Below are 19,444 nucleotides of genomic sequence, written 5' to 3'. Positions count from 1 at the left end.
GTGTTCCTCGTCGGTGACGTTTTCTCTACCAGCTGCAAACTTCCAATACCATTCTGCGACATGTTGACGAGACTTTACAGTCTCTCCATAAACCTCTACCAGCTGCCTTTGAATTTCAGTCGCGGTCACGTTTCGCCTACAGAAATCGATTAACTGAGCGGACTTTGCAAAACCAGTTTTCCAAACAAGTGCCATTTGTGTTTATCTATAACTCTGCACAGTTGGCAACTCCATGTATTAAAATTACCGAACACTCCTCCTTCATCTATAACAGACGAAACTTTAGAAATATCGGCCTTGTAACCTTAGTTTCTGATCCTTACTCGTAGTTTTGTGAAGTGGATAACTTTCTGTAGAAAGCTTTCCATTTTGGAAAATTTTTCACTATATTTTTCTGAAAATTTTCCGTTTTCAACAAATACTCACGATCAAGTATTAATTTCACATTAAGCTTTAAAACTTATTCAATCCATGATTAAAAGAAAAATGAAGTAACAGGAAATTATCATTTTTCCATAACAACTTCTCAGCGCTGGAAAATTTTCAAATATTATTTAATTTGTACTTGGCAATGAAAAATGTACAATTTATATGGTGTTTCTATGTGTGTAACGTTCAAGGAAAATAAGCTTCTGATAATACGCTTATTTAATGACAAAACAAAATATTGCATACAAGTCCATTATAAAGAAGATATTTTTTTTGGGGGGGGGGTAACAGAAGATAAGAAATTCTGCATAGATTTGATGATGAATTGATTCGCTGAGTAAACTATGTAACAAAGGTCTTGTGAGAAGCATGAACACAGGCAGAAAAGCTTATTGTGGTATTAATCCTTATATAAGCCAATTTTACGAGGTGAATCCAGAAAGTAGCTTTCCCACGCGTCCCATAGCTAGGAAACCGTATGTTACACGAAGCGACTGCGTGCACGTGAGAGACTAAGTTCTTAGCATGGTGCATGCGTCAGTAGAACTTCTCTAGTGCTGTCAGTAGCGTCGTGGCAGTGGTTGAAGATCAACGTTCCTATTCCAGCTCCCGCCGCGTGTGAAGTGCTAGTAGTGATAAAGGTTTTGAATTTCCAGAGCATAGCGCTGATTCAAATCCATCGTTAGCTGTATTATTGGAAAAATGTCAATGCTGACTCCATGCGTCTTGCTTTGTGTGCTGGAGTCAGTTGCTTCGGCTCCCACCTGACACACAACTTCTTGAACAACCGTGCTCCGTGACAATGGTGTGCAATAAGGGATGGGAAATCTGCGGGAACGGATCGCTGAGTTCCGGTATTGTGAAGCGACGATTCTGCATGATGCGTTCCCAAACAAGTTCCACAAAGTCGTCTAGGCAAATTCCGCTGACGCATACGCCGTGCTAGGACCTTACTCTCTCACATCCACAGAGTTGTGGGAAAGTTACTTTCTGGATGCACCTCGTAATATTTCAATTTTGAATAAAACTAGATTTTGTGTTGTGGTGCAAACAATCTTATGGATCGTAGTTATTCCATATTATTTGAAACAGTTTATACAGTAGTAACAAGGCTTGTTCATTATTATAAACTCTAATTCCAATAAATAAATAAATAAATAATAGGAAAAAACTGTATTCAAAAAATATAAATACTATTTGTAATAAAAATTATATAGAAAAATAATAAAGAGCATAAGAATTATATGATGGAAAAAATTCTATGTAACTAACAAGGGAGAAATGCATTTATATTTTACTTATTAAAACAAAGTTACTTATTGAGGCTTGCAGTTTTGTAGTTTTCTATCACACTTTTAAAAAAAATGGAAGAACAACTGCACAAATCAAACTGTATATTAATCCCAATTTACTTTTTTCTGAATTAATATACGCTGAGAAAAAAAACTTATGTGGCGTACGTAAAACGTAGGTTACATGTATAAATCCTGTAGTTTCTGGACTTAACGTGCAGCAAACGTATAACTGAAAAAAATATATTTTATACGTGATTTCCGAATAAACGTACTTTTTGTAAGAACGAAAGAACTGTATTAGACATCACATAAGATAGACGTACTGTATGTTGCATATAGCTGATGTATGTAACATACGTTTACGTATGTAATATACCGAATACTGTTAAATGTCAGACATCTTGCAACGGCATGAAGCGGGAAAAGTATGTAGCATATGGATAATGTATGCTCCGTACTGATTTCTGTAGTAAACATAAGGAGTCGTATATTTGTACAATATACCACTGTCCGGATAACGGATTTTTCTCAGTGTGTTAATAAGTGCTTATTTCCTAAAAAATTCATTATTTGATTTAATGAATTATTACAGTTAACGTTTAGAACTTTGGGGTAATTAAAAATGTACAATAAAACTTTATTGATTGACTGATTGATTGGGGTCGAGCTTCACATTCAGTAAGACTATATGTGATGTGGACCTGCAGTTTAATGTTGAATCGGAACTACATGAGCACCCGGTGGGAATGGAACCCGGGTCTCCCAAGTATATATATATATATATATATATATATATATATATATATATATATATATATATATATATATATAAATGAAAGTGACAATGTTTTTGACTTCATATTTCTTGAACCACTCGACCGACCTCGATCAAATTTTCAACATAGATGAGGTTTGGGCCTGGGATGGTTTATCATTTCACTTTGACAGTGTAACATAAGGGAGGGGAGAAATATATAAAATAAATAAAACAATAACTATGGAACTACGCGATCCATCTCGATCAAATTTTCAACATACATGACATCGGGCCTGGGATGTTTTTTTTTATCATTTCAGTTTGACGGTGCAACTCAGGAGAGGAGGAGATATATAAAAATGGTCGAAAGTGATTATATTAGTGTCGAATCCATAGTTTTCGGGATCGCCGAAACGAACCATGACACTTCAGATGTCGTTTAAATCCAAATTCAGCACCTTATGTCCAAAACGAAACGTATTTTCGTGTGCTAAGAGTGGGTATTCTGCTAGTACTTTGTTAGTGATAAATCTTTACATACACTGAGAAAAATCCGTTGTTCGGACAGCGGTATATTGTACAAATATGCGGTATCCTTATGTTTACTACAAAAATCAGTACGGAGCATACGTTATCTATACCCTACATACGTACTGCACCTAGATGTTACATCATGCCGTTGTGGAATGTGTGACATTTAACAGTCTTCCGGATATTATTTATGTTACATACATCCATCTCTATATGAGATCCTAACCACATACATACAGTTGTTTCGTTCGCACGAAAAGTACGCTTAATCGAAACACATTATACGGAAAGTACGTATAAAATATGCATTTTCCGTTATATGTTTGATGTAGGCCAGTGCATAAAATAAGGTATAACTAGGAGACAAAAGTGTCGCCTAGTGGTGAGCTAGTGTCGCCTAGTGAACAGCCATATTACCTAAAGTCGCCTAGTGAACAGCCATATTACCTAAAGTCGCCTAGTGAACAGCCATATTACCTAAAGTCGCCTAGTAAACAGCCATATTACCTAAAGTCGCCTAGTGAAATGCCATATTACCTAAAGTCGCCTAGTGAACAGCCATATTACCTAAAGTCGCCTAGTGAACAGCCATATTACCTAAAGTCGCCTAGTGAACAGCCATATTACCTAAAGTCGCCTAGTGAACAGCCATATTACATAAAGTCGCCTAGTGAACAGCCATATTACCTAAAGTCGCCTAGTGAACAGCCATAGTGCGAGCAAATCGATGTCATCTTTGAGAAAATTTTCAGTTACTCTTCCTTTTGCCAAAAGAGTATGTACAATTACCCATAAAAGTGATAATAAGTTTTTCATGGCTCGATTTTTATCCAAGAATCTAGAATTAACCACAGTGTTCCTAGGAGAAAGTAAAGCCAATACACGAGATGTAGAAGGATATCTAGATTCAGTTAAGCTGTGTTTGCAATACTTAAACACTGAGAATATAACCAAAGATAAACTTACAGGCTTGACTATTGATGGTGAGAAGGCTAATACAGGCGAGAGAAGTTGTTTATGAGTTGGAATGAACAAATATCTCGATAGGAATATTCCTTGTGTATGGTGCATTGGCCACCGAACGGATTTGGTTCTAACCAATTTGGAATCAACAATTTCAGAAATAAAAATTTGGAAAAGAAATATGAAGTCAGTTGCTACTTATGATGTAGGAACTGCTCTTTGTTTCGAAGAGCTTGAGAAAATTGACAAGGAAACAAATGTTTCAATTGTGCATTTTCCTGTTTATTTCGAGGTGCGTTTTGTCTGACACTTGATAAAATTGAGTGAAGCTATTTGGAACATCTTATTATGTCTGCAGAAGCAGTGGACATCGATCACTGAAAATGCAGAAGCAATAAAAGTAGAAAAAGCTACTGCCAGAGGATTCCTGCGTCTTTGTAAAGACGGGATCAACTACATCTCATTTATCTCGTGATGGACTTACTAAGACACCTTGAAACGTTTCAAAAAGAATGTCAAAAATTAAAGAGGTAAGTTATTGGTCTGGGGGGAGTTCCTAGACCACCTTATATAACTACTGATGTAATTAGTGTTTTACCCTCAAAGATAAATGGTTGCTTATTAACGATATAGAAGCAAGGTATTACATTTTCTTGACTCCGACACGTACAGAACATACGCACATAATCAAGCAATCAATTTACAGAGGCTGAGTGAAATTCCTGAAACATTGAGAGTAAAGGAACAACGGAATTTAAATATCGTTCCACCCGAAATCGAATCTAGGTTACGTATCATACCAGCTCAAAGTGCTAATGTATGAATTTTTTCATAGTATCATATCTTCCGTGACAGGTATGCACGATGTTCTTCCATAAATACTAGTAGAAAGTGAAAATTTTTACCTCAATTTGAAATCAGTCTGCAATGTCGATCCTACATGAATTGTGCAGCATTTTATAGGTTGTACGCACAGGGTTCTGCGTGCATGTTCTTAAAAGAATTGATATAATGTACAGGGTATGATTTTAAAAAATATCATTTTTATAAATTCTATACCCTCTTGCAGTTTTATTGCAGACCTGTATACCTGCATTCTTGTAAGGAGACATTCGTAGAAGTGCAAGCCTTTATCGTGTAAGATGGTGTGTACGCTTGTTCTACTTTACAACCCAGTTGGTCAAGATTTGTCGTCTATACTATGGAGACGGTTAGATACAGCCTAATCACGTCTCAAACATGTTCATTGGGGTATAGGTCTAGTGATCTCGTAACGCTTTGAGAAACATTATCGATGTTTGGGTGGCTTTTGTTCTGTTGAAACTGGTATGTGCCAGATAGGGCAGGAAGTCGTTGTGGGTTGGTCAATGTTCAATATACAAATACCAAAGGGAAATAGTCATTGAGACTGAGACATACGATAACTTTAATTCTTCCTATGTGGCGTTGCCGTTTGGAAACTACTGCTCACCCAGTCAGTTGCATTCTCCCAAACGACCATCGCTAGTGCCGAGGTAGAACGTCCTCTTATCAAAACACTATGATTCATTTCTCTAATTTTTCTTTCCGCTGGAGGTGAGATACATGATTTATTTATTTATTTATTTATTTATTTCCACCAACAGAGAGATCTCTCCAATTATAGGAGGTGTACACAATTGATTACATTATTATTATATTATAATAATAAGTAAAACAGAAATTTATAAATGAAAATAATAAAAATGAAAATAGTAAGAATATTAAGCTAGTAATAAGCAAATACAATACATAACTTTGTATACGGGCATTCCATAGATCAATGCATACATTTTATGAAGCACGAACTCATGCTCTCATTCTAGAAATAGGCATACATACATAATACATATATACACTTACATATACATATATGCATATATATATATATATATATATATATATATATATATATATATATATATATATATATATATATATACACCAATATTTATACATGCAAATATATATGCACGAACACACATACATATCTCGCACATTTCACATGCACACATTCATGTGCTCAGAATGGATATTGTACATTACAATAACATGAAAATAGAAAATAATGAAATGTCATTACTGTGGTTAATATAGTAATATCCAATATTAATTACGTTTTCCATTTAACTTGATTTCCCACAAATATCTGTTCAATATTTTTTAAATATTTTTTCTTTCAAACTTAAGTCAATGTCATCGATACTCTCAGCTATATTATTATATAATAAACACAATCTTATTAAAGGTGAGTTGTTGTATGTATTGGTTTTTGCAGTTGCATACCATAATAATTTCCTCGTTCTTCAAGTTCTTGATTTTATAATGAATTTAATATACTGCAAAAACTCACTGTTATCGAATTTACCATTTACTATTTTAAATAAACACATTTCTTGTAGAATAATACATCTATCCGAAAAAGTTGCGTAATTGAATTCACCTAGTAGTCTGGAGTACGAAATTTTATTAGTAATTGCTGATTGTCCGGTTTTCTTGTAGTATAGATAACTTAAAAACCTTTTCTGAATTGCTTCTAATTGATTGTTTTGAGTTACGTATTTCGTAGTCCAGATCACCAAGGCTTACTCCACCTTAGATCTTACAATACTTTTAAAAATAGTTCCTATAACATCAATGTTTGTAAACATTTTCGTGTTTCTTATAATAAATCCTAATTGCTTAAAAGCGTTATGTGTTAGCAACAATGTATGTTTATTAAAAGACATATCACAACTCAAAGTAATACCCAAATCTTTATATGTATATACACGTTCTAATATTTTATCTATCTTGTAGGGATTAATTTTAGTTAACCTTCTTTGCTTTGAATATATCATGAATTTACACTCCCCTGATATATGTTATTTAGATCCTCATTCAGTTTCAATACATACTGATTTTCCTGTATATCTTTGTATAATTTTAAGTCGTCAGCATATAATAAACATTTGGAATATTTAACATATTTTAGGAGGTCATTTATAAAACGTAGAAACAATAAGAGTCCTAAGTTTGAGCCCTGCGGGACACCGGAATTAATATTATAACTGAATGATCTTGTGTGATTCAAGTATACATACTGTTTTCTCTGATACAGGTAATATTTAAACAATTTTAGTAAATTTGATGAAAATCCAAAGCTTGAGAGTTTTCTAAGTAGTATGTCATGATTAATTGTGTCAAATACCTTTGCAAAATCAATATATATTGTGTCTACTCGTTTGCGATCATGAATATTTTCATGAACGAATTGAGTGAAATTAAGCAAATTTGTTACCGTCGATCGTCCAGGGTAAAATCAATGCTGGTTTTCACAAATATAATTCTTTACATGGTTAAAAACACTATCATATAATATTTGTTCGAAAACTTTTACTGGTGCACAAATTATGGCTATAGGTCTATAATGTTCTATTTTACTCTTATTCCCATTTTTAAAGATTGGTGAGATTTTAGTAATTTTCCTGATTTCAGGAAATGTTTGATTTTAAGTATTAAATTGAAAAGTATAGACAGTGGTTCTAGTAGTATTTCCGAGCATGCTTTTATCACATATGAAGGAATACCATTTGGGCCACATGCTTGTTTAGGTTTTAACTTCTTAATAGCTTTCCTATACTCTTCATTCGACACTCTATCAATTTCTAAACAGTTGCTTACCTCCATATGTTCTTCCTCAGGAGGATTGTATGATGATATATTTTTATCATATGCTGATTTAAAATAATTTGCAAAACCATCAACAATTAATTTGTTTGTGTTCAATGTATTACCGTTTAACGTCATACTACCACTTTCACTATTATTATTCTTCTGTTTACATTTTATATATGACCAGAAAGATTTTACATACTTTTTAACCTCAATTTCGCTTTCCCTAATATAATGTTCATACGCCTTACGAATGATTTTCTTTGTATCCTTCCTTATCTCCTTATACATATTTTTATTATATTCTGAGTCTATCATGTGCTTCCTATAATGTTCTTTTAATTTTAACTTGTTTATTATATCTTTTGTAAACCAGCATGGATATTTTATACTACATTTTCGCGTTTTAGGTACTGTTTCAACGATTATTTTATTTATTATATCACACAATGCCTTAGTTGCATCATCAACATTACTAAATTGGTTTAAAACCGACCAGTCAACTTCTCGAATTAATTGATATAGTTTTTAAAAAATTAGCTTTCTCGAAGTTGAATAAATTTTTGTTTCATTTTTTAGTGGATAATTTTGCCCTTTAAACGAAATAGTGATTTGTAGTGCAGGATGATGGTTATCTTCATTTATAATCGGCAATTCACTTCTTTGTACAACAATACTATCTGAAATATTACTAAACAGTAAGTCTAAAGTTCTACAAAAATAGATTTTTTATCATTTAAAGAATGAAGATTTTGTAGGCTCAAAAAATTAGCTAATGAGCGATAGCATTCACCACCTTTCAAGAAATTATAGTCTGTACCTGTAACTAGTGGTAGATTAAAGTCTCCAGCGACTAATACGTTATTTTCCTGAATCACGTCATTTTCTTCAAATATTTGAAAGAAATTTAGATAATGATTTAAACATGAAACAGGGAAATATACAGTTACAATATAAAATGTTTTACAATATGCAACTACCTTAACACACAAATTCTCAAGCTCATTACGTATCTCAATATTAGTGGCTGCAAATTTGTTTTTAATTGCTATGAGTACTCCACCACCTTTTTTATATAGTCTTTCCTTCATATATACTTTATAATCAAACATTTCTGAGTCGACAATATCAGGTTTAAGCCAGGTTTCTGTTAATATAATTATATCATAATCACATTGTGCAGTATTTAGATATACATCGTTTGTTTTTGTCCTTAATCCTCTAACATTTTGATAGTAGATATTTAAGGTACTTCTGTCAGGACTAACTATCGGTTTCTATGTACTTCACAAAAAATATTTTTCCACAATGCGATTACATCTTCTAATATTTTAAACTGTATCACAGAATCACCTTGACTTTTTCTCAAGAATATTCGTCCTACATTATCTATCCATAAGAAAGCATAACTTTTCTCGTGTTTCCAAAGATTTTTCTCCGGTATGCAGTTAAGCTCTGGTTGATATAGACAATACCTCCATTCATATAGCCCAGTTGATTTATACTCAGATTTCTTTTTATTTTCCTTTTAGCTAAAAATTTGTCTTTATTTTATCTTCTTACAAATTTGACAATAATGCCACTATCTGTTTGATGCGAAGTTTCTTTAGTCTGTGACAAATATCAATGGATTCACGTTTAATATCAATATCTAACACCCTACCTACATTTTTTACAATTTCGCATGTATCTTCGTCCTGTTTTTCCGGAATACCATATATTTCGATAGTGTTCTTCTTCCGTACTGTTCAATTTCATCCCTTTCTAGCTGAGCATCCTTTAGTTGTTTTTTTAAGTTAAACATTTTCTTCCTTGAACTGTTCTATTGTTTTCATACATTCACCTAACGTTTCGGATTGATTTTTAATTATGTTCATAGTTTCGTCAAGTTTTACATGCGCAAGGTCTAACGATTTACCTAGTTCCTGTTCTCTTTCATTATTACTCTTTTTCAAATCACCTATTTCTTTCTTTAAACTATGTACTAACACGTATATTTCTGCAAGAGTTGCATACTCTGCCGATTCCGTATCACCATGCATACTGGAACGTCTTGACTTTTGGCATACATGACAAAACCACAATTGTTTTTCATTTTTTAAATAGTCAACATCAGATTCTTTTAGTCGAACACATTTAGCATGCCAATAATTTAAACAAGCTCCGCACTGTACTTTGCTTAAAGATTCCTGCCGTGGGACAGGTTTCTGACACTCACCACAACTCATGATGGTGAGGCATGAAGGGAAATCTGATAAACAATATCAATAATTGTAATTCTGCTTCTACCCAATGATTCCAGATAGTTCTAGGGTGACAGTCCGATCTCGACATTTGTTCTAATCTGTGATGCAGTCGCCGTACGATCATCAATGTCAGATCGTCTAGTGTTGATGTCCAGGCGTGCATGCACATAAAGCTAACGTCCTGAAAGGAAAGATGTGTCTAGATCTTCCTCAGCCAAACAAGAGAACTGTGGACACTTTGCATGCAACATGTGATTCTGCGGAAAATTTCACTCAAACTCCTATCATTGCTCGAATTGAGTTCGTTTAAGACTTCCTGGCATGTATCCAGTGTTCACAATCAATTTGAAGCAAACTACATCACGATATACAATACATCTTGTTACGTATCCAACTGCTGTTACTAGCTCGGAATGTCTAAGGCCATACCCGCATTATACTATGACTACAGCACGCGTTGTGCACGATTTTCACATAGAAACCTCAATGTAGTGTTTATTCATAATTTCCTTCTTCGATACATAACTTGTGTATAATTTCCATGTTTATACATAATTTATATGAGAAATACTATCGGTTGCTGAAAGGAAAAGTAAATCTGTACAACGGAATATAGCGACTTCGTAAAACGATTCAAACTACAGTAACTGTAATGATACTAAACACATTTTATATGAGAAAATTTTTTATTAATGGGTTCATGTAATCGATATTTATATGTTTTGTATCATACTTGAGTATAATTGAAGTCCCATTGCCCTATACAACATAACTGTATGCTATAAAACTTAAGAGATAAATAATAATTTATTAATCATTACCTGACGGTGTACTCTCGGAGAAGCTTCACTAGATCCCTTACACATGAAGGAACACAATTACATGATTCTTGAAGAATTCTTTTATCTGAAAAGATACATAATGTAACATATAAATTTTATTTAATTCATTTTTGTGTTAAGAAACACTTCTGTTTGATATATGTTAAATATGTTCATTCAGAGTTTTATAAATAATATGATAAACAAGTATAGATACACATTCGACAAAGTTGTTTTGCTGCAATTTCCTATTTTATTACGTATTTTTCATTTTTATATTACGATACAAAATAACGGAAGTATATTGAATTTTATATTAATAGTAGGAGAAGCACACATTCTTCAAGAGTTGATAGTTATAAACCACAAATTGTATATCGTTCAAATTTTCCACTTTAGAAGTGGAATTTTCTAAAGAGATTAAACACGTGTTCTCATGTATTTTTATTTATTTACGAACATAATTCCAAACACAGCTATATGCCAGTTTGCATTGGGATATCTAACAAATCAGTGGGATAATAGTATAACACAATACTACTACTACTACTACTACTACTACTACTACTACTAATAATAATAATAATAATAATAATAATAATAATAATAATAATAACAATAAGGTAAAACAGAAAGTTTGCCAATAGGGGACTAAAATTCGTTCGCTAAAATGAAGTCATACAATAGAGTTATATGCATATTCAGAAGTAAATAAATATACGGCCATATATGACATTTCGTTGTATATCTTGCAAGGGACATCACCCAATTGTCTGGCTCCGATTTCAATGATTTTTTTCTTGATAGAGGACATGGGTTCATTATTTGTGAGGACAGAAATTTTTTGCCAGGTGGCGGTTTTCTAGTTTTCTATAATTTTTAGAGTTGTGATGTGGTTATTAGAGATTACTGCAGTCCCTTACTACCCTTTGTAAACGGAATGTTAATGAAAAAACAATCATGTAAATACATATAATTCCTAGGGGAAAGTCGTACGGTACGTATGATCTTGACGGTAGCCATCTTGAAATCCGCTATTTTGAATTACGGTCAAGTTTCTTAAATGGGAATAGGGTAATATGATACATAATTTCGGGCTAGAATTTAATCAGGAAGACAATGGTGAAGTTAGTTTTAAGATACGCCCGTTTGGGGAAAAGTTACAGGCATATTAATTGTTTATACTTACTACGTGCATAAGTTAATTACCTCCGCTTCTAACCCGCGTATTAATGATAATAAGTGCATAAAAGCTTCGGTAATACATATTATGCCTAAAGGGAAGTGATACACACTAGCTACTATATACAATCCGGCCAGGCTATCTACCTCGATACCCATTTGTGCAATATACACGTATCTCTATTAACTACACCGCTTATCTTATTATGGCCGACTTCAATATGCATAGCGGAACACCTCAGGACAGAACAACTTTTCAAAACTTCATTACAACCAACACCACGGGTATGTTATTTAACCTTCCAAAAACTATTATCTCAATTGCAAATATTACACCCGACATATTTGTCTATCCTTTAAATCTCATACCGCATTGTACAGTCGAAATTCTGGATACCTTAGACAGTGATTATGCCCCACTAATCTTTATCACTTACGGACTCTTAATCACTTTTGCTCATAAGTACCTTCTTGCATCAGCTTACGGCACGATAAAACTAATTAGGAGAAGTATTGCATTAACATCACCCATTGTACTACTCATCTCACGGAGCCTACCACAGAAGAGGACTTATACCTACTGTCGACACCATTAAATCAGTCACAAAATAAACAAGTACTCTATACCAACTACTAGAGCTACTCCACATCACCCTAAACTACCGCCACAGGATGCTACCTTCATCCGTCCCTCACGACATTGTACAAAGAATTTCACTATACCCAAAATCCTGACACTTCAGCATCATATAACACTTCCAACAAACAGTTAAAAATTATAATAAAGCATATAAACTTCGCTGCTGTGTGAAAACGTGCAATTGTCTCTCGGACATATCTCTCCCCAGGAAGTATTGGACTCGCTTCAATGTCTATGCGGAAAATTTTCCAAAACTACGTTGCCATTTTTAATTACAAACACTTGGTTGTTTACCGACAAGAACAAAACTTACGCCTTCGCAAGTCATTTACAACAATTTTACACCAAGTACATCCTGCAACGCTCTTCGCGCTGCAGATGTGCTTAATGTATCGTTGGCATATCTGCAACAAAATTTTCACGATGTATTCTACAAGATACACCTATCACGTCTTAAATCACAATTCATGACATTACTTCTGTAACCCAATAAACCCAATATAGCTCCTGGTCTTAATAATATCACATGTCGTCATTTTATGGGGTGTCAGATTACATTACTCCTTTTAATCCTAATAAGTATAGATTTATCTTACACAACGGATTCTATCCTTGGCCCTGAAAAGATTCTGAAAACTTAATGTTCCCTAAACCTAACAAATCTCATTATAATATTGCTTCTTACAAACCAATCTAACTGACTTTTGCACTTAGTAAAGTCTTAGAACGTATATTCTAATAAAACCGTTTACACCTACAACTCCTTCCTTTCACACAAGCAAGTTTTGACCATCATTCTCCATAAGTGATCAACTTGTCAGACTGACAACTCTCATCAATGAGCACTACAAGTCAAACAAACGTTTAGTTTTTTCATCTTTGACTTAGAAAAGGCCTTCAATAAGGTCTGACACACTGGACTTATCCATAAACAACTCAGACTTCGCTTTCCCAGCATTCTCGTACACAAACATCTCTTCCACAATTCCATTCCCAATCGTCTTTTTTGCATCTTCGTTAACGACTTTTATCACATTCTATTTTTCTCCTATCCACTGTTCCAAGGATCCCAATTGTCCCCATTTCTATAAGTACATTATGTCGATCATATGACTCGATTACCTAATCGCATACATTTATTACAGTATGTTGATGACCCATCCTTCCTCACTGTCGCGAATATCGTTCAACAGATTAATACTCTCCTTCATATCGAAATTGATATCTTGACTAATTGGTATACGCGGTGGAGACTAACAATCAATGCAGCCGAAACCCAAATCACAGTAATTCTACGATTCAGACGTTACTCGAGAGTTCGAACGTACCAGTGACAGTTCTTTCGCCACGTAGAGAACGTTTCAATACGCGCAGGTAATATCGTTACTTATTTAGGAATCACGTATGACCGGCATCTGACTTTAACTAACACTTGAAATGTGGCACTACTAAAGCCTAGAATTACCTTAATGTATTAAAACATTTAACTGGTTAAAAGTGGAGACTGCGTCCACATAGTTCTAAATACTTACGAAGTATTCTTGCGCCCAATATTGACTTATGAATATACTATCTCGAAAGCCGCTTCAGAAATCTCTATAATATACTTCTCATATAATATACTTCTATAATATACTTCTCATCCTCGACGTCACGCATTTGTATCGCATTCCGGATCAAGTTGCCTAGTTCTACTCAAGAATTATACTGGCTTATTTCTTTCCCCACCTTGTAGTACCATATGGAGAAGCTCCGCATTACACATAAATATAAACGCTTAAAAACTCAATACCCCTTACTTAAGGACGCAGTGCGGCATGTTGCATTCCACGCTACACCTCACAGACATCTCTAGTCCCCATTATCGCTACCCTTCACACTGTATCACTACACTTTACCGCCCAGAGATCCCACACTATTAGTCATTGCTGACTACATTATTCATGAACATCTTCCATTCATCCTTCCATCTTTTCCTGCACAGTATTCCCCATTGCTTTTAACATGGGCTCCTCCGTTTTTCATTTGTCTACAGTTACTCTAGACAGAATAAGCTTTATTTGTGTTACTAAATAACCTGCGGGTTGCCCTGTGTATCGCACTTCGTGTCATACCTCAACTTCATTATACATGTGTAATATGTTTTTCCTGATCATGTCATATTTCTCACAAAAATGACTAGCCCTATCCATTACAAATAGTCAGGTGTATTGGTTGTATGTACCTCGAAATGGTCAAATTTTCCTTTCCTTATGTTAAGAAACGAAGTCTCCTAAATTTGGTAACTTGAACTGATGCAAAATTATATACTAATAAAGTTGAATAAAAGCTCCTAGCCCACACATATCTTCCCTCGATCCAATATTCCTTTGACCCCGCACCTTACGGAAGGTGTAACCCTCTAAGAGGTAGTTAGCCACATGGCTAGCAAGTAACAAAATCTACTCAGACTCAGAATATGTGTAAATACACAAGATACCTTTAATGATTTCACTTTTCATCTAGAGAGACTTTCCTTTGGAATTTTTCTTAAAAGGACATTGATGTTTGAAAATTCGACAAAATCGCTAATCTGACACGCACGTGGTGCAAAGCCAGATTAAAGAGACTTACTATAATTTCTTCTCTCACACGTCTTGTGATGTTCTACGAATCAAATCATAAACCTATTAGATAAATAAGAGATCGCAAAAGCAGATCTGTGGCAGTTTATTTGTAACTTTGAAGCTCAATTATATAGATGATTACTGTAAAAGCAAAGCTCAATCACGTCTTTTACGTCCATGTGCTTTCATTCAAAATATAAATAAATTGTTTGAGGACTGAAACGGAAACTGAAATTTATTGATTTATTTAATTTATTTATTTTCGTATTTTATGATTATGTTCATATTTTTTTTACTCACCAAGTTTAGCGTAGCAAGAATTGTGGTAACAGAGGCTCACGTTTTCTGTAAAATAAAATAGTCCGTATTACGTTATCTGTATTTTCATGGGACTTTGAATATTATTAAAGTTGAGTTACTTACAAGCACTAGTTTATTTCATTTATAAATACTTCCAGATGTTAATGATTCCCAGAGACAGCACACTCATCTTGTTCCTTATTCTAGTTAAAATTTTATGACAGAAACATCCACAGGCTTTCTAAGGCTTTCACTCAATTATCGAAAACTTCTTACGTAACGGAAAATTCCTTGTATTTCTTTTCAATTTTAGTATGCTTTAAATTTTCATGTAACATTAAACCTTTTATAGTTATATCATTTCTGTAATGCTTACAAACTGCATGAATTCAATATCCATTACCATCAACGAAAATAGCAAACCTTGGATTCAGAATTTTTCCCTGAATTCAGAAAACATGTTGTCAGTTTGTGTCAAACCCAAGACTAAATACGCATTATTCCGGTTCAAAAATTACATTCAACTTTAAATTCTTACAGAAAAAGATAATGTCTATCGCGTAATCTTTCTTCAGTTATGAAGGTTGTCTATCTAACTAACTAACTCACTCTATGGCCTATGGAACCCGGAGGTTCAATGCCATGTTCACAATAGCTCTCCACTGACTTCTATGTTTAGCCAACTGGATCCAGTTCCATTTCATATTTCTGCGAGATCCATCTTAATATTGTCCTCCCATTTGCTCCTAGGTCTTCCTAATGGTCGTTTTCCGATTGATCTTGCAGTCAAGACTTTAAAAGCGTTTCTACTTTCTTCCATCCTAGCTATATGACCTGCGCACCTAAGCCTCCTAGACTTGATGACTCTAAAAATGTTTGGTAAACCGTATAAATTATGCAGTTCCTCGTTATGAAGTTTCCGCTATTCCCCATTCCCGTTCCTCTTGGATCCGAATAGTCGTCTCAGGATCTTGTTCTCAAATACTTTCAGTCTATGTTCTTCCCTCAGCATAAGCGACCTTATTTCGGAACCATACAGAACAACGGGCATGATTATCGTTCATATTTCTTGAGCTTCAAATTCCTCGACAGAATTCACGACGACAAAAGATTTTGAATCGAATAGTAACACGAATTTCCTGCTTTTAGTCGACATTTAATTTCTTCGTGAATATGATTTTCATCTGTTAATATTGAGCCTAGATATTTGAAAGTATCCACTTTATCAAAAACATTATTTAATATTTTAACACATTCATAGTTTGCCGCCTTACGGTCACGATGAACTTCCATTTATTTCGTTTTCTCTGCATTTACTTCTAAATCCATGTTCCTGCAAGCCTTTAATAAGACCTCAGCATTTCTTTCTATTGTTCTCCTATCATCCTCTATAAAATTTACATTATCAGCATACGTCATAACCTGGTGAACACCGTTCAGCTCTAGACCCTGGTTCCTATTTTTGACTTTCTTAAAGCCAGTGCTAGATTTACGTATAAGCTAAACCAGCTATAGCTTAGGTCCCCATTCTCTTGCAGGTCCCAAAAAATAAGGGAAAAACTGGATTTACATTTCCAAAATATAAGAGAAAGAATAAATAAGATAAAATTTACATACAGCAACAGTGCTTCGTGTTGTTTAAGTCCTATTATGTAAGTAATGGGCCCCCTTTTGCTATTCTTATTTTTAAATATTACTGGTTTCTTCATTTCTGTATATAGGACGCCTACGTTCATCTGGACACATAAAAGGACCCATTACCTTCAATATCTTAGAGTCCCACCAAACCTAAATCCAGCTCTGCGTTTAGCGTATACCAAGACGAAATAAATAATAACGGCGACAACGCATATTCTTGTTTCAGGCCATCTTCGACGGGAAAGAACGTGGACAAAAATTTTCCTACCCGGACTTTACTTTGGGATTCATTTAAACATACCATAATTAATCTAATTACTTTTTTCGGTATTCCAAATTCTGTAATAACGTTGTGCATTGTTTCTCTCATAACTGAGTTGTAAGCCTCTCTACAATCAATAAATAGTTGATGTACAGGAGTACTGTATTTGCATTTCTTTTCGAGTGTTTGGCGAATGGTAAATATTTGGGCAATAGCTGATTGATTTCGTCTAAATCTGCACTGATAATCTCCAATAATTTCATCTGCGTATGGGATCAATCTTGCTAATAGAATGTTCGTAAGAATACTATACGATGCTGACAGAAGAGAAATGCCTTGATAATTATTACAGTCAGTTCTGTCGCCTTTGTTGTGAATCAGAACAATGATTGATTCTTTCCACGCTTGTACCAATTCTTCTTTGTTCCAGATATGGAGAATGAGTTTGTGAATTTTGTTCTACAATTTTACTCCTCCAGCTAAAGCTAACTCATGCAGAATTTCGTCAACACCCAGAGATTTGTGTTTCTTTAATTTCTTTATAGCGATTTCTACTTCTATTCGGTTGGTTTCTGGAATGTACGGTTCTGCAGGGTGTATCTCCCTTTCTCCACGCACATTAGTTTTTTGGTTGCGTGTTAAACAAATCGTCAAAGAAATCATTTTTCAATCTATTTAAGATGCTATCTGTATCAGCGAGAGCTGTTTCGTCAACTTTCTTTAATATACAGAGGGTTGATTAATTCGCGTGTCAATTTTATTTGTTCACTGTGCAAAAGTGGCATGAGGTAAAGCGTGCAATTTGGTGTAACTTTAGACGAAGGACATAAGTTTTGTTTCGCCCTAGAAGCATGTCACTCGTACTAAAGAGTGAAGAGATATAGGGTCAAAGGTCAAATTTCGATTTTTCTTATGGGACTGCAATGGTAAATTCTGAAAGAGACTGTAAAAACGTAAATCGAAGTGATAACAAAGAAAAAGTTGTATGGTATGATTCTATGTCGCAAGCCGACCAAATATGCGTCAATCAAGTTTCAAGGTCAGAGGTCACTGTCAGATCAAGGTCACAGGTCATCTTGGGAACCCATTTGACATGATGAGGTAAGGACATTGCGTTGTTTTCAGTGTATTCAAATGGGTTCTCAAGATGACCATGATCTGACCGTGACCTCTGACCTTCAAACTTGATTGACGCATATTTGGTCGGCTTGCGACATAGAATCATACCATACAGCTTTTTCTTTGTTATCACTTCGATTTACGTTTCTTCAGGATCTTTCAGAATTTACCATTGTATATCCATAAGGAAAAAATCGCAATTTGACCTTTGACCCTATATCTCTTCAATCTTTAGGACGAGTGACATGCTTCTAGGGCGAAACAAAACTTATGTCCTTCGTCTAAAGTTACACCAAATTGCACGGCTTTACCTCATACCACTTTTGCACAGTGAACAAATGAAATTGACACACGAATTAATCAACCCTCTGTATAAGCACGAGATTGATAGCCTTTCTTAAATTCGTTGATTCCCTTATACATATCTCGAATGTTTTTTTTTTACTATTATCTTCAAGTTTCTTAATTTTAGCTTTCAAAAAATCGCGTTTCTTTGTTCTAAAAGTTTTTGAAGTTTCCCGCCTGACGTCTACGAAATTTTGTGTGTGTGAAATGTTTTTTTTTTTTCATTCGGATTTTGTAGCCAACATAATTTTGCCTGTTTTCTCTTCTCTGCTTTTTTAATGCATTTCTGGTCGAACACGGTTTGTTCCTACGTATTTCCGCAATTCCCAATTTCTTTTTTGCTGAAATTTTAATGTTTCTCTGATTTCAATCTAAGTATCCTCAACACTAGTGCACTCCGAATCTTCTAAATCCGAGATTCTATTTGAAATTTCAATCTGGTATTCCTCTCTTCTCTTTTAATTAAATCTCTCCGTTTCCAAACACTGAATATTTCCTTTATTCAACGATAATTTATCTCTTATTATCCTCAGGTACCAGGTAGTGATCAGTGTCAAAAGCAGCCACCCTAAACGATCGGACATCAATTATGCTAGATTGTCTTCTATCTATAAAACGTGATCAATTTGATTATGCAT

General features: G+C 34.3%; 1 protein-coding gene across 1 annotated transcript in view; it reads right to left on the bottom strand.

The window, feature by feature from the left end:
• LOC145694039 (uncharacterized) overlaps nucleotides 1–19,444 on the bottom strand; it is a 34,087-nt gene that overhangs the window by 1,242 nt on the left and 13,401 nt on the right. Inside the window, exons 3-4 of the mRNA XM_081770176.1 lie at nucleotides 15,443–15,487; nucleotides 10,715–10,799 (exon numbers count right to left, since the gene is read on the bottom strand). Of these exons, the coding sequence (XP_081626302.1) occupies nucleotides 10,715–10,799; nucleotides 15,443–15,487 (130 nt within the window). The remainder of the gene's footprint in view (nucleotides 1–10,714; nucleotides 10,800–15,442; nucleotides 15,488–19,444) is intronic.

The sequence above is a fragment of the Thermobia domestica genome, chromosome 9, assembly GCF_964235325.1.
Source record: "Thermobia domestica chromosome 9, izTheDome1.hap1.1, whole genome shotgun sequence".
Lineage (NCBI taxonomy): Eukaryota > Metazoa > Arthropoda > Insecta > Zygentoma > Lepismatidae > Thermobia > Thermobia domestica.
Note: the sequence above shows the minus strand (reverse complement) of the source record. Positions and strands in the feature narration are given on the sequence as shown.